Raw genomic sequence first — 16,321 nt, forward strand, 5'->3', positions numbered from 1 at the left:
TCACATTCCAGCTGAGGGATTTAAAATGCTTGAATCTGCCTTCCTCTCTATAGCCACTGGCTCAGAAGGATGCAGGGTCTGGCCAAGCCCATGCACGTTAGCAGGCAAAACTTTAAAAAGAGGTTGGCATCTCGTACCAGCTTTTTGTTTGACGCTCGGTTTCCTCCCACGAACTTTGCCCTTTGCCGCTTGTTCCTCTGATCCCATCCCGCTTCCCTCTTTTCCTTCTCCAGTATCCTTACTGGATTTGCGGCTGCGGCGCTTCGTGCTGGGCACCAAGAGGGCGGGCGAGGGCTCCGCACCTGTAACAGTCAACGGCCGTTCTTGGCTTCAGCGTCCTTGGCACATCTCTTCTGCCACCCCACCCGCCCACCAGCGCACCAGACAAATGTGTCCGAGAAATGTCCATGAGCTCCGGCATGGCTCCCACTCACAATTTCCTGGTGGTTGTTTGTACGCTCCCTCCTCCCAAATATGGGTGGGCCAGAAAATGAATACAGTGACACCCGAAGCACAATCCCTTCACCGGGCCTTTGCTACCACTTCCTGTATGGCCTGCCTATTCCACAGAAGGAGGAAGGGAACCAGGAGGGGAGTGCTGCTGAGACCATCCTGCAGAGACTCAAAAGATAGGCCATTGAATTTAGGGCACAGTGATCCTGCTTCATCGGACAGAGCGGGCTCTGGCTCATGAATGCTTCAGCAACAATACATTCATTCGTCTATAACGCCCTGGAGACATGTCGTTATTCTGGTTGCGGGGGACTAACATGCCCACCCCCTCTGGGACTACCCTTACAGGGTTGCGGGAAGTCGAAACTTACACTGGATCTTGTAGTCGGGTGGCAACAGACGAATGTGAGACAAGGGGATCCGCCCGGTGTCTCCATCGTCAAATTCCACAGTTATCAAATCCCCGTCCTCCTCCTGATCGTGAGTTCCTGTAGATAGAAGATTTGCACTTGAGAAGTGAAGGGAGCAGGTAGGAGATAGATGCCCACCTGCTACTATCTGTCCAGGACCTGGTTATCCCCAAAATCAGAAAAGGGGCAGGCAGGATCCGTTGAGGGTCGCACGGTCATGTATTTTACAGTAAGCAGGAATAAACCTGGCCCCCCGTCTGAGGACGAGGACATAAAAGCAGCCAAAGATAGTGGACCTACATACTACAGCACACGTTGATTTGTGGAACTCCCCGTCAGAAGATGTGGTGATGATGGCCCCTGTTTTGGAAGGATTTAAAAGGGGGCTGGATAAATTTATGAATGACATGAGCCACGTTAGCCAAAGGGGAACTCTAGGTTCAAAAGCAGAATGCTGGGGAGTAGTAGTCAGCAGGGGAGGCCTCTTGCTAACAGGGGTGGACTTCTCCGTGACTGGAAACCACTGAACAAAAGAATGTAAGCACAGCCTGCAGGATCAGACAAGTGGTCTGCCTAGTCCAGCATCCTCTTTTACATAGCTGCCCACCAGTGGCCCTGGAGGGCCAAACGAGCCTTCCCCCGTTGCCCGTATTCAGAGATTTGCTTCCTCTGTAGATGGAGTCTCCATTCAGTCACCATGGCCTAGTAGCCATTGATGGAACTCTCCCCCTTGATTCTGCCGAACCCCCCTTTTAAATGCCATTGATGCCTCCATAGGCAGTGAATTCCACGGTTTAATTACTCATTGAGTAAAGAAGTACTTCCGTTTATGTCTTCTCAACCTATCTGCCAACCATTCCTCTGGGTGCCCCCAGTCGAACAGCTCCCATTGATAACTCTTTGCTGCCACCAATCCTTCACCCATCTGTGTGTCCAGCCAAATCTCAGAGAACCTCATAGGGGACCTTACAGAGCCTAACAGACGCAAATAGGGTTGCCATTCCCCCGGTGGGGCCAGGGAATCCCCTAATTCCAGGGCCTCCAATCCGCCGCGGCCCAGCTGGCTGGTGGGGGAAGCCCAACTCCGAGAAGCCCACACCCAGCGCCACAGGTGCCAGCACAATGACATCACCCGGGAGTGACATCATCACGAATTCAAATGTCGGGGGCAACACTCTAGGTTTTGGGCAAAACTCTACGGTTTTGAAGTCCAGGAAGGGTTGGGAGTCCCCCCACCAGCAGCCAGGTAGGACCTAGTGACCCTAGGCACAAACGAGGCACACTCCAGCTTCAGGAGGCATCTTGTATTAGAAGGCACAGGCATCGCTGTGGCCCATCCCTTTTCAACACATGTTCTGAAAGAGTGGAGCAGTCTCACCTTGGACAACTGTCCCTGGGTACAGGCAGCGGTACTGTTGACTCCAATAGGCAGCGATCCTTGTGCCCTCGGGCAGGAACCGCACTGACGGGGGTTTCACATCGATGATCTGTGTAGGAGGAAAGGGGAGAGTGGAAGGGTCAGAAACAGTTCCGCCCGGCTCAAGGCCTTCATTGTACAAATGACCTGAAAAGACAACAAGGGCTGTCTCTTTCCAACTCAAGGCAATCAACCCGCTACAGAAAACAGCTCTCTCCCTCGCCCAATTTCAGTGTAATGTAGTATCACCACATGGTGTCGGATGCTACAGAGATGACCCCCAGCTCTGCGGTCATGAAATCCACAGTCTGCGATGCATTTATGCATCTTATTTGGAGATGAGCCATAGCATGGTGAGTGGAACACCTGCTTCCTACTTGGAAAGTCCCAGTTTCGATCCTTGGCAACTGCAGTAAAATCATCTCAGGAAGCCAGTGCTAGGAAAGCACTTTCTGTGCCTGAGATCCACTGCCAATGGAAAATACTGAGCAAGATGGACCAATGGTGCAACTCAGCATATTTAAAATATTTACATGCCCATCTTTCTCCTGACAGTTTAGGGGAGCCCAGAAAAGGACTGTAGGTTTGGTATGCAAACCGCATGATGGGAATGGCAAGAATTAGAACTGAAAAACCGTTACTGACAACACAGCACATTCTATAGACAAGGCCGAAGCAAGAGCAAAGGAAAGCATGGAATATTCAGGGAATACGGATTAATGGAATATTCGTATGGAATATGAATGCATGGAATATTCGTATGGAATATGAATGCATGGAATATTCAGGGAATACGAATGCATGGAATATTTGTATGGAATATTCAGGGAATACGAATGCATAGAATATTCAGGGAATACGAATTAATGGAATATTCGTATGGAATATGAATGCATGGAATATTCAGGGAATACGAATGCATGAAATATTTGTATGGAATACGAATGCATGGAATATTCAGGGAATACGGAATATTCGTATGGAATACGAATGCATGGAATATTCAGGGAATACGAATGCATGGAATATTCAGGAAATACGAATGCATGGAATATTCGTATGGAATACGAATGCATGGAATATTCGTATGGAATACGAATGCATGAAATATTCGTATGGAATACGAATGCATGGAATATTCGTATGGAATATGAATGCATGGAATATTTGGGGTGGGGAAGGAGGCTGACCTGCAGACAGCCACAGCACCTGACTTACCGCCTCCTGCAGCAGCTGTTCCAAACAGTAGATGTGGGGACGGTTCCCTCTCTCCCCTTCTACCACCACCCGGTATCTGAAAAGCACAGAGCCAAAACACGAGTGAAGGAGGACGAGGTGGCAGCTGAGACACAGAGGGATGGAGCAACAGGCAGAGGCTGGGATAAGCTTCCCAGCAGTGCTGTTTAAAAAATGTATTTATTCCATGCAGTTTTATCCTGCCCTTCCTCCGAGAGGCACAGGCCAACGTTCTAAGTGCACAAATGTGACATTGTACATGGAACTCAGTCACCAGAGATGAAATGCAATAAAAAGGATAAAATATAATCTATCCAGATGTTTGATTCAGTTGGGGGCTGCATGGATAGAAACCGCTGTTCTTCCCACCAGCTTGCTGTCTGCTGCAGATTTAAATTTTTATATCTTCTCCCCTAACAGCATTGTGGTTTTCTCATCGTAGCTGTTTTGTTTTTTTCCTTTGGTCTGTGGAAGCCACTTCAAAGCCCCCTCGAGGGTCAGAAAGCATCCAGGAAATTTTTAAAAAACAACGCAAGTCAATTATGAACGTTAAACACGTCTGCATCTATTTGCTGGTTTTGAATACATTGTTTTCTGCTTCTGCTAGCCATGGGTAAGGCCGAGAGGCTCAGGAGAATGGGGGGGGGCTGTATCTCAACAGTAGAGCATGTGCTTGGCATGCAGCAGGTCCCAAATTCAATCCCAGGTAATATTAAGTGGACCAGGCAGTCGGTGATGTATAAGGCCTCTGCCTGAGACTCTGGAGAGCCGCTGCCAGTCTGAGCAGACAATTGTAATCCTGATGGACCAAGCAGGGGTCATTTGGGGGGGACGCGGGGGGACGCCATCCCCCCGGGTGAGGTGTGGGAGGGCGGGGCCTGGAGCTCCCTGCTGGTGCCCGCTGGAGGTCGCCGCCGGCTGTGGGGAGGACACACTTCCGGTGATGTCAGGGGGTGTGGCATATGCTAATGAGTTATGCTAATGAGTCCCCCTAGCTCTTTTTCTACAAAATGACCCCTGGGACTGATTCAGTAAGAGGTCAGAGTTTTCTGGACAAAGATATTACAAATTATAAAAAAAGACATGTAAAGTATCATTGCCCATCAACTTTAATTTAATGCCAATGGGTACAGTAGGTAACCCAGCAATAAGCAAAGAGAACCAAGCTTTGTTTAAAGCCATGATACTAGCAAGTAAAGCAGTAATAGCTCTAGGCTGGAAGAACAAAAATAAATGGACAGTAGAAATCTGGCATAATTATTTGTTTGATCTCATACAGTCCGACATAATCGAAAAGCTGGAACGAAAGGCCACATGGGAAGAAAAGAAAGGCCACATGGAAAGAAAAGACTTCGGGGATCACGACGAAGTGGAAGACCTACCTGGAATGGATACCGACAGAAGGAAGAAAAGACATTCAGAGCAAGATTCGGACTTTGTGCCCGTGGCTGGGAATATAGGACTAAAACACCGGAATAGCATAGGGGGGAGGGGGGAGGGATAAAAATTACTATGTAATGTATGGTCAAAAGATAATATGTAAAATTTGTGAAAAATAATTAAAAAATATTTTTTAAAAAAAATAATTAAAAAAGGGACTGATTCGGTAAAAGGCGGTCTCATGTGTTCAACACTGAAGCTCTTTCCCCATCGCCACCAGCCTCTGAGATTTCAGAGTGCATGGCTCAGACCTTTGTCCAGCCTGCGGTTGAAACGATAAAGACTAGGGACATGATTTCTCTTTCTGGCAAAAAAACGGGAAGCCCTTGTGCAGAACTGTAGACCACACGGCCCCTCTGCTCACTCACACTAACCTCTGCCCAAGTATGACCAATGTACATGCTGACACCAGAGGGGTCTTCCACCTCAACCTTAAGAACATAAGAACATAAGAGATGCCAATGTTGGATCAGGCCAAAGGCCCATCCAGTCCAACACTCTGTATCACACAGTGGCCAGAAATACCAGGTGCCATCAGGAGGTCCACCAGTGGGGCCAGGACACGAGAAGCCCTCCCACTGTTGACCCCCCCAAGCACCAAGATGACAGAGCATCACTTGCCCCAGAGTCCCTATCTATACCTTGTGGGTAATAGCCACTGATGGACCTCTGCTCCATATGCTTATCTAATTCCCTTTTGAAGCCGTCCATGCTTGTAGCCGCCACCACTTCCTGTGGCAGTGAATTCCAAGTGTTAATCACTCTTTGGGTGAAGAAGTACTTCCTTTTATCCGTTCTAACCCGACCGCTCAGCAATTTCATGGAGTGCCCACGGGTTCTTGTATTGTGAGAAAGGGAGAAAAGTACCTCTTTCTCTACCTGCTCTTTCCCATGCATAATCTTATAAACCTCGATCATGTCACCCCTCAGTCGTCGTTTCTCCAAGCTAAAGAGCCCTAAGCGCCTTAACCTTTCCTCATAGGGAAAGTGTTCCAACCCTTTTATCATTCGAGTTGCCCTTTCCGCCCCTGCATGTAAATCCAAGCCATGATCTTATGTACTGAACACCATCACCATGTACTGAATCCTAATCTGCATGAGCTGCCCAGGAAAACAATTTTCGGTCTTAAAAAGGGTATCTATAGCCCCAACCTGGATAGCCCGGGCAAGCCCGATCTCCTCAGATCTCGGAACCTAAGCAGGATCGACTCTGGCAAGTACTTGGATGGGAGACCTCCTTGGAATACCAGCAGTAGGGAGGTGGGGGCAGGCTTTACTCAGCCACCTCTCTGTATACCAATGTTCCCTCTAAGCTGTGGAGTCTTGTGAGCAAAAATTCTGCTTTGTGAGCTACTGGCATTAAAGTTGTGAGCGAGCGGTTTGGCTCCTGCATAAATCAGTCTGCTCTGGAGCCCTCCTTCCTGAGCTAAGGCAAAAATGCGTGAGCTGGAGGCTAAAAAACTGTGAGCTAGCTCACACCAACTCAGCTTAGAGGGAACACTGCTGTATACCCTTCCGGCCCACAGTAGGGGTCAGTCACCAGAGGTCGCCATGACGTCCAGGCACATGCACACACACGCGCGCGCGCACATACACATATTAAAAATACCCCCCCAAAATTAAAAAGGGTATATGAAAAATATAACCATGTCGCTTCTTTGCTTACATGTCAGGAGAGTGAACCGTCTTCACGTGTCCAGCGTAGAGCAGTTTGTCATCCATGGGGATGAGGACACGCAAACCATCCTTCAGTTCCTCTTTGTCAATTATACAGGAACGTGGGGCTGTTGGGTGTGGGAGGAGGGGAGGGGAGTCAGAAATGCTTTCGGATGGCAGCAGAAATTTGCTCTTACATCAGATTGTTTATACACACTGTATCTCAAAGCGGTTGCCGGATCTGGACCCAACAGAAACCATGGCTGGTTTCTGAGATGGATTGTTCTAGACTGACAGCTCCTGCTCAACGGCTTTGATTGACAGACGTTAATATGCAGGAGTTTGTAAACTTCTTTGACTATGTGTGCCATTGTTCTGGGGATAGTCCTTTTAGAACACGCTCATGCATTTGATTAAAAGACCCTCACTTCCAGTTAAGAACATAAGAACATAAGAGACGCCAATGTTGGATCAGGCCAAAGGCCCATCCAGTCCAACACTCTGTATCACACAGTGGCCAGAAATACCAGGTGCCATCAGGAGGTCCACCAGTGGGGCCAGGACATTAGAAGCCCTCCCACTGTTGATCCCCCCCAAGCACCAAGAAGACAGAGCATCCCTTGCCCCAGAGCCCCTATCTATACCTTGCGGCTAATAGCCACTGATGGACCTCTGCTCCATATGCTTATCTAATTCCCTCTTGAAACCGTCCATGCTTGTAGCCGCCACCACTTCCTGTGGCAGTGAATTCTAAGTGTTAATCACTCTTTGGGTGAAGAAGTACTTCCTTTTATCCGTTCTAACCCAACCGCTCAGCAATTTCATGGAGTGCCCACGAGTTCTTGTCTTGTGAGAAAGGGAGAAAAGGACCTCTTTCTCTACCTGCTCTTTCCCATGCATAATCTTATAAACCTCGATCATGTCACCCCTCAGTCGTCGTTTCTCCAAGCTAAAGAGCTCTAAGCGCCTTAACCTTTCCTCATAGGGAAAGTGTTCCAACCCTTTTATCATTCGAGTTACCCTTTCCTGCACTTTTTCCAAAGCTATATTATCCTTTTTAAGGTGTGGTGACCAGAATTGCACCCAGTATTCCAAATGAGGTCGCACCATTGATTTATACAGGGGCATTATGATACTGGCTGATCTGTTTTCAATACACCACGAATGTGGCCAAACCCAACTGTTCCCACAGTCTCCTGACATCATTCTGCTCACCACGTGATCCCCATATTATTATTCTAAAAGAAGGAAGCAGCAATTGGGGGGAAGAGAAAAGAAAGGGACACAGAAATGGCAAACCAGGGAAACCATCATGCCAAACGGGATACCTCCCTCCCTCCCCCCAAGAAAAACCACCATTTGCAAGATTTGAAGATTAATTTTCATGGCAACAAAATGAATATTTTTTCAAATTTGTTGCCAAAAAGCCGGACAGGAAGGGACTGGTTGTGGGCAGGGCTATTTTGGGGCAGGAACGCACATGAACGGAGTTCCGGCTGGCTCCCGAGCTGGCCACGCCCAGCAGGAACTCATTAGCATAATAGGCCACACCCAACAGCAGGAACTCATTAGGATTGGCTACATTAAGGGTGTGTGGCCTAACATGCAAAGGAGTTCCTGCTCCAAAAAAAGGCCCTGGGTTTGGACAACAAACGAGGTAAACTGAATAAGAAGCAAAAGGTGGGTGTGGCTGGATGACCACACTTCTGGTAGCATGGGGTGTGTGGCCTAATATGCCAATGAGCTGTGCTGTTGGGGGTGTGGCCTAATAGGCTAATGAGTTTCCTGCTGTTGGGTGTGGCCTATTATGCTAATGAGTCCCTGCTGGGCTTTTTCTACAAAAAAAGCCCTGGTTGTGGGGAACAGGCAACCAGCCCGCCCGCCCCCCGTGGGTCGGCATGAGGCCACAAACTGTCCAATCCCATCATTCCTGAAACAGGGAGCTTGTTGTTCACCTTAAACGACGATAGCAAGGGTAGAGATTATCTGAGTACGCTCGGCCCCAAACATTCAAAAATAGACTCACTTTAAGTGTCCCCCCCCCAAGTACTCCAGTCTGCTTAGCTCACAGCAAAATAAACCTTTAAACTAGATTTTTTTTTTAAAGGTTGGCATGAAGACCACTGACTGGCTCGTTCAAATTAGGATGCTTCAAATTCCTGAATCTGCTGCTGTCATGGAAACAGGGAACCATCAAAAGGAAGGGAAGCAAATGCCTCATCAGGTAAGGCAAACGCTTAGCCAGCGCCAGTGTTCATTTGTTGTTGTTCAGTCGCACAGTCGAGTCCGACTCTTCACGACCCCATGGACCAGATCACGCCAGGCCCTCCTGTCTTCCGCTGTCCTCTAAAGTTGACTCAATTTCATGTTCGTTGCATCGATGACACTGTCTAAACATCTCATCCTTTGCCGTCCCCGTCTTCTTTGACCTTCAGTCTTTCCCAGCATCAGGGTCTTCTTCTCCAGTGAGGGCTCCCTTCTCATTGGGTGGCCAAAGTATTTGAGCTTCAGTTTCATTATCTGGCCTTCCAGGGAACAGTCAGGGTTGATTTCTTTTAGGATGGACTGATTCGATCTCCCTGCAGTCCAAGGGACTCCCAAGAGTCTTCTCCAGCACCATAGTTCAAAAGGTTTTTAGTACTTATTGTATTATTTTCGTTTATCTGATGTATATATTTTAGTTTCTTCGTCTTCTTTTGAGTTTCTAGGTTTTTTTATAACAGGTAAACGTTGAATTTCTAAATAAATCTGATTTTGTTGTTGTTCAGTCGCACAGTCGAGTCTGACTCTCCGCGACCCCATGGATCAGATCACGCCAGGCCTTCCTGTCTTCCGCCGTCCTCTGAAGTTGGCTCAATCTCATGTCCGTTGCATCTATGACACTGTCTAACCATCTCATCCTTTGCCGTCCCCGCCTTCTTTGTTCATCTATTAAGGGACAGGAGGGCTGGATCTAACTGGGCCTGACCTAGATTCAAGTCCCAGGCAGCCTTGAAATGTCCTAGATGGCTTGGGGGAAGTCACTGCATGGACCTATTTCAACATCACATGACACTCAAAACCAACCAGAGTTAGTAAGATCTAAGGGTCCTGAAGGCAAGATCTGCCACTCGTTTATTAAGCACAGTTAGTCATCTATGACTTTGTGCGATGTCTGAATGTAGAATCCAGGTCAAATCCAGAGAAATCATTCCCTGGAAAAGCCCAGTCAGGGGACAGAACAAAAAAAATGAAACCGGTATTCGTTGAGGCAAACCGTGAGCCGAATCCTACTTTTACAAAGTGCCCATAGTTAAGATAAACCGGGGTTCCACATTACATCTGAACCAAGCTTGTATACCATGGAGTTTGTTACAACCACAAAAGGACATATGGAGAGCTTACAACCCACCGATTCCCTACAGGCAGGGAATAACCGACTGTGAAAAATTCGCTAAAAGCATAGAATAACGCACAGCAAAACTTTCGCTAAAGGCAGGAAAGAGAACTCAACAAAAGGGAAGGGATTATACAGTGACTGGACCCTCCACTCTCACCTGGCGTGGGTGGCCTTTCCAGAAGCACGCTCAGTGGCATGTTTTCATCCTCCGAGAAGCTACTGTCCTGATTGGGCTCGAAATCCTCCTCCGCGGCCATGCTTTCCATGAGCTTGCTCACAGCCCCGCCTTTCCCTCGGTTCTGGGGGTGAGGTGAAAAGAAAAGGTGCAGAACGAGGAGGTAAGTGGCCTGCATCAGTTATATGCAGAGGTCATTTCGGGGGGGGAACGCGGGGGATCGCAGTTCCCCCGGGTGAGGTACGGGGGCGGGGCACATAACGAAGCCCCGCCCCCTGCTTCCGGCCGCCCCGCTTCCGGCCCTCATTCAGCCAGGAGGAGGCAGGAGAAGAGGGAGGGTAAGTTGCTTCCTCCCTGCCTCTCCCCACCCCTGCCTGCCTGCCTGGGGCCAGGGAGGGCCTTCGCGGGGCTTCCTTGCACTCCCGCCGGCCTTGCAGGTCCACCGCCGGGCCCCTCATGGACTGTTGGGGGCGGTGTGTGTGGCCTTATGACACACTTCCAGTGATGTCAGGGGGTGTGGCCTTATGACACACTTCCGGTGATGTCAGGGGGGGTGGCATATGCTAATGAGTTATGCTAATGAGTTCCCCTAGCTCTTTTTCTACGAAATGACCCCTGGTTATATGAATGTATGAAGCTGCCTCCATATCGAATCCCTCCTGTTTGTCACGGTCCCAACTCTGACTAGCAGCATTCCGGGTCGTTCTTAGTCCCTGCTGCTCAATATGGTGACCGAACCTGCGTGCCAGCAATTCTCTGTTGCTGGGGCCACAGCCCCTCCGTGACATCAGGCTACGAAGGAGGGATATCATTTTCAAACTTTTTTTTAACAATCCCTGTCAGACAGAAGGGGAGACAAGGAGGCTGAGCTAGACCCCGTATGCTGTGCTAGGGCTCGGTTTGAAGGGAATTTATTTCTTTTAATGCATAGCAACAGAGTGGGGTAGTCCTCTCTAATGACTGTAGGATTTTGTAGCTTGTGGGGCAAAAAATTTTTCTGGTGGGGCTGCCATTTTTGCCATTATTTTTCTATCTGTACACAACTGTACAGAACTATCTGTGCCCCTAGAACAATCTGTGCCCCCTTTTCTTGCCCTGATCTCGCAGTAGATTCTCCCAAATGCAAAACCCGTTTGGAAGATATCAGGGGGAGGGGCAAGAAAGGGAAGCTAGTCTTGATGCCTCCTCCCCATTTCTTTCCCCCTTGCTCTCCCTGGCTCCTCCCCTTGATCAATCTGTGATCCTTTCATCTCTTTTGTATAAGTCCTCAGTGTATTTAACCTAGGGTTACCAAGTACCTACCTACGAATCGGCGGGGGACACATGCTTCCCCGCCGGAACATTCCTGCGTGTAACACGGCCGCGTCGCACTATCCTGTCACCCAGACGTGACATAAGCACGCTGGGCACATAGCTGGACGATGCTCCAGCAATGGGGTTGGAAACTCGATGGTACCATCGAGTTTTCAGCCCCATTGTCAGAGCGTCGCTCGGCTACATGCCCACGTCATGTCTGGGCGACAGGATAGTGCAGCGCCGGTGTTTTCCCTGCGGGAATGTTCCGCCAAGAACTATACATCCCCCGCCGATTTGCGGTAAGTACTTGGTAGCCCTAATTTAACCCCTCCCCAAGCCACACGATAGGCGAATGTCTGTCTTCCAAGACTGAAATGACTTACCTGAGAGTAAACCCTCTGAAGATCCGGCTACAAGGCTTTTCTCTACACTGAGGACTTATACAAAAGAGATAACAAAAGAATTCACGGGTTGTTCTAGGGAAGGGGCCCGTGGGGCTGTCCCCTCAAGAAAGGAGGCGGAGCCCTGAATAGCCCCACCGTAGCTACGGGCCAGCTGCGGGACCTAATGCCTCGCTCTGCTGCATGAGTTGACCAAGCTGTCGTTTGGATTACCTGGGCACAGGACTTAATTTTTCAAGATTGAAGTTCATGCACTTTTTGTTGTCTCCACCACCAAGCCCACTAACAATCCCACCACTCTCCCCTAGTCAAAATGGTCGCATTGCAACCGATGCCCTTCTGTGGCGCCAGCTCTCACCTCCTTCTTCACCTCTTTGGCTTTCATCTTGGCCTTGCTCTTCTTGCTGGAGCTGAGGGAGTTTGCCAGGCTGGCACGGATGTCGGGCGGGGAGCTGGTGATGCCCGGAGGAGAGTGGGAAGAGGAAGAGGAGGAAGAGCAGAAAGGGCTCTCTTTATTTTTCTTCTTCTGCACAACAAAAAGAGAAGAGCACAGGAAATTCCCCAATCAGCGTGGGTCGCCAGACAAGAATCAGTGAGGTCAGCAGGTGAAGTGCAGGGGAACGGGGGTTCCCTTACACTAGTGCGGGAGCAGGGCTCAGGCATGCCCCCAAATCACATCCTCTTCTCGGCCCTGTAATGTTTTCATTGATTTTATTGCTCTATTTATTGCATTTATTTATTTTTATCGCATATTGTATTTCTTTAAACGTTGTAAGCCACCCTAAGTCCCCGGTGAGGAGAGAATGTGGGGCATTAATTAATTAATTAATTAATTAATTAATTAATTCCAGGGGGTGGCTGATTGTTGGGGGGAAAGATGACGTTCTGCAAAGGTTAAGGACTCCCAACTTGGCTCACGGTCAAGGATCCAGTAAAGAATGCAAGACACAGTTTCAGCAAGGAAACACTGAGGCCTGAAGGCGTTCAGATTCTTTGCAAAGTGAGTTGGGAGGGAAAGGTGCTCGTACACCTGAATCAGCCATCACGGATCAATCGACGCAGACAGAATGGTGGACACCCACCCAGCGCATGCCAAAAAACGAACGGGATCGGAGGAGGCAAAATGCACTTCTGACTGTATGTGGGGGTCATAATAATAATTAAAAAGAAACGGACGCTGCAAGCTGGACAAAAGCGAGACGCTTATTTTACCTAAATTGCTACATTTCTGCTTGCGGTGTATTTGCTATGGGGGAGCAGCGTGCTACAGCAGGGATCAGTCTAGCACTTCAGGGATCCACCAGCTTCTTCTCCTACATGTCTAGACTGGGCTTTGGTGCTATGGAGCAGGGGAGGTATGAAAACAGCCCTAAGGGTGGGAAGGGTGGATGCCAGGGTGTGGGGCGGAATGGATTTACAGGCAGGACCACACATATTTACTAACTAATTGGTGACAAAGGACGCAGAATCGGGGCATGGAAGCACAAGGGAACCATCACAGAGTAGAATGTCACATGGCTCAAAATGTGATTCACAGATTTATAGATTCTGTACATAAAAGGTTTAGCACAAAATAATTACAAATTAAAACACACACACACACTTGACTGTGAGAAGCCAATTAATTAATTAATTAATTAATTATTGTACGGCGGTGGGGGTGTTGTCGAGCCAGGGGACCCAAAGATTATCTGGCAGCCTGAAACTGTAGCTATTTTTGTGGTGAACTAAGTTTGATTGCCGGGGGGGGGGGGGCTGAGAGAACTTGTGACTGACCCGAGGTCACCCAGCTGGCTTCAAGTGGAGGAGTGGGGGGATCGAACCCGGTTCTCCCAGATTAGAGTCCGCTGCTCTTAACCGCTACGCCAAACTGGCTCTTGTGAGAAGCCAAATTAAAGCATGCACGAAATGGCTGTTATGCAAAGCCACTGGAGCTCAGATCCTCACTTCCGTTTTTCTTTACTGACGTTTCTTCTTTGAGAAGAAGGGGAGGACAGCGATTTTCACTGATTCCCCCACTCCCACATTCTGTCCCCCCACCCCCATGCGCAGGATCTGTCCTGGAATCTGCCCTGGCCTGAAATTAGGAGCTGATCGTCTCCCTCCCCAGGAGCATTCTGGACCCAAGCCTTACCTTTGGTGGATCCCAGAACATTGCAGACAGGATTCGCATCCACCGTAAATATTCCACCTGTTCTCTGTCCCTCCCCGAAGCCTCCCCCGCCCGGTAGGAGTGGCTCGTACCTTGACAAGATACTTTCCCTTTGCTCCCATCTTTCTTGGGACTCAGGGGAGACCCCTTCACGCAGCGGCTGGCCTTGGGCCCAGGTGTTGAGCCGCTTGCCGTGGTGGAGGACAGTACGGCTGACGACGTGGTGGCGTCGTGAAGGAAGATCCGCTCGCTTCGCCGCCGGTTCCAGAGGTCATCATCGCTCATCTCCAGCCCAAATTCAAAGCTCAGGTCTTTGGGCGACTTGAACTTCTTCAGCTTCCGGCTCTTCTCGGACGCCATCTTGGTCTTGTCCAAACTCACCCCGGAGGAGGAGTCCGTGGAACTTGCGGACTGTACGGGTGTGGTGTTGCCTGACTCCAACATTCCCTTTTTCCCACGCAGCAACTGAGAAGGAGACTTCTTCCTGATCTTCACCTCGCTTTCCGAATCTGTGTACTCAAACTCCGTCCCTTAACGTAAAGGAAAAGACTGAATCAAGCCAAGTGCCATCTTGATTGGATCTGACCCAATAGATGCCTGTCCTCGCACTGGACTGTGTATGCCCAGCCCTGTGCCTGGAGGCTACCAGAAGAACAACAACCCCACCCTTGAAATTCCTCAAGCATTTTGTTCTTTTTAAACACTTAAGTCGGTCAATTCAAATCAATTCGACTCGTTTTACCTGTGGGCTATCAGAGATGTTTACAGTAAATGCTAACCAAATGCCTTGAAGTGTGAGAAAAGGAGTTAAGAGAGCACAAAAGACAAACGGTTGACATGAGCGAGAGGAGGGGCGGCCGCTCGGGGAAAGAGCATCTGCTTTGCACACAGAAGGTCCCAGGTTCAATCCCTGGCATGACCAATTAAAAGGGTCCCGTAGTAGGTGATGTGGAAAACCTGCAACTGAGATCCTGGAGAGATTTTGTCAGTCAGTGGAGATGGGGCTAACTTTGACAGACAAAGGGTCTGATTAGATATCAGGCAGCTTCACGTGTATGTGTCCCCAAAAGGTTCAGATTAAGAACCACCAGTATAGCCCAAGCAATGCTTATCGTCCCCTTTCCTCCTTCGTCTTCTCTCTGGCTTTTCTCACTTCTTGTTCTCTTTTCCCTTGATTCTTACTGCTGCTGGGTTAGAATTGGGAATCATGGGTGGGGTTATGTTTGGGACTAGCCCAGGGCTATTTTTGGGCAGGAACGCACAGGAACGGAGTTCCGGCTGGCTCCTGAGTTGGCCACACCCAGCAGGAACTCATTAGCATAATAGGCCACACCCAACAGCAGAAGCTCATTAGGATTGGCTACATTAGGGGTATGTGGCCTAACATGCAAAGGAATTCCTGCTACAAAAAAAGCCCAGGGTTTTGACAGCAAAGTAAACAGACTAAGAAGCAAAATGTAAGTGTGGTAACATGGGGCGTGGCCTAATGAGCTGTGATGTCAGGGGTGTGGCTTAATGTGCTAATGAGTTTCTGCTGTTGGGTGTGGCCTATTATGCTAATGAGTTCCTGCTGGGTTTTTTCTACAAAAAAAGCCCTGGACTAGCCTACTTTGGCTAACTATAACGTTTGAAGACCCGTGGTCATAAATCAGTGGATGGCCTTGGGCCGGCCATCATCGCCTCCCACCTGCCTCTAAGAAATGTTGACAGCACCCACCCCAAATATCAGCAAAACAAGGGGTTCAACCGGGATGCGGTCTAATCTAGACAAGTGTCAATCGGCCCGACTCAGCACATCCAAAACCGCACCTGAAAAGAGACCCGTGGTCATAAATCACTGGATAGCCTTGGGCCGGCCATCATCGCCCCCCACCTGCCTCTAAGAAATGTTTACAGCACCCACCCCAAACATCAGCGAAACAAGGGGTTCAACCGGGATGCGGTCTGATCTAGACAAGTGTCAATTGGCCCGCAAGACCAACTCAGCACATCCAAAACCGCACCTGAAAAGGGAGCCCTTATCCCACAACCGCAGAAATTAAGGCACTGGATATGAGTGATGGAGGATTGGACCCACATTCAAGTTCCTCTGTTGAGGAGTCTCTGAGAAAGACACTGTTTACAAGAGGATTGCAAGCATGTGGGACCTTATGCAGTTCCGCAGGGCCTGCAAGACGGAGCTCTTCCGCCAGGCTTTTGAGTAAGCGCCGCCGCCCCACAATTCCACCACCGTCGTGGTGCCTTAAAGGATGCACCGACGAGGCCCTGAGGAAGAACCTGGACAATGTACGGAAGATCCAATAAGC

The 16,321-nt window shown here is 49.2% G+C and overlaps 1 protein-coding gene across 1 annotated transcript in view; it reads right to left on the minus strand.

Moving 5' to 3' along the window:
• The window catches only part of TNRC18 (trinucleotide repeat containing 18), a 146,926-nt gene that overhangs the window by 9,836 nt on the left and 120,769 nt on the right, over nucleotides 1–16,321 (minus strand). The window contains 9 exon segments of the mRNA XM_015423877.1: nucleotides 138–302; nucleotides 825–941; nucleotides 2,242–2,350; nucleotides 3,499–3,574; nucleotides 6,623–6,740; nucleotides 10,149–10,290; nucleotides 12,222–12,389; nucleotides 13,150–13,176; nucleotides 14,121–14,545. Of these exon segments, the coding sequence (XP_015279363.1) occupies nucleotides 138–302; nucleotides 825–941; nucleotides 2,242–2,350; nucleotides 3,499–3,574; nucleotides 6,623–6,740; nucleotides 10,149–10,290; nucleotides 12,222–12,389; nucleotides 13,150–13,176; nucleotides 14,121–14,545 (1,347 nt within the window).

The sequence above is a fragment of the Gekko japonicus genome, unplaced genomic scaffold, assembly GCF_001447785.1.
Source record: "Gekko japonicus isolate JY-2015 unplaced genomic scaffold, Gekko_japonicus_V1.1 scaffold2219, whole genome shotgun sequence".
Classification (NCBI taxonomy): Eukaryota; Metazoa; Chordata; class Lepidosauria; order Squamata; family Gekkonidae; genus Gekko; species Gekko japonicus.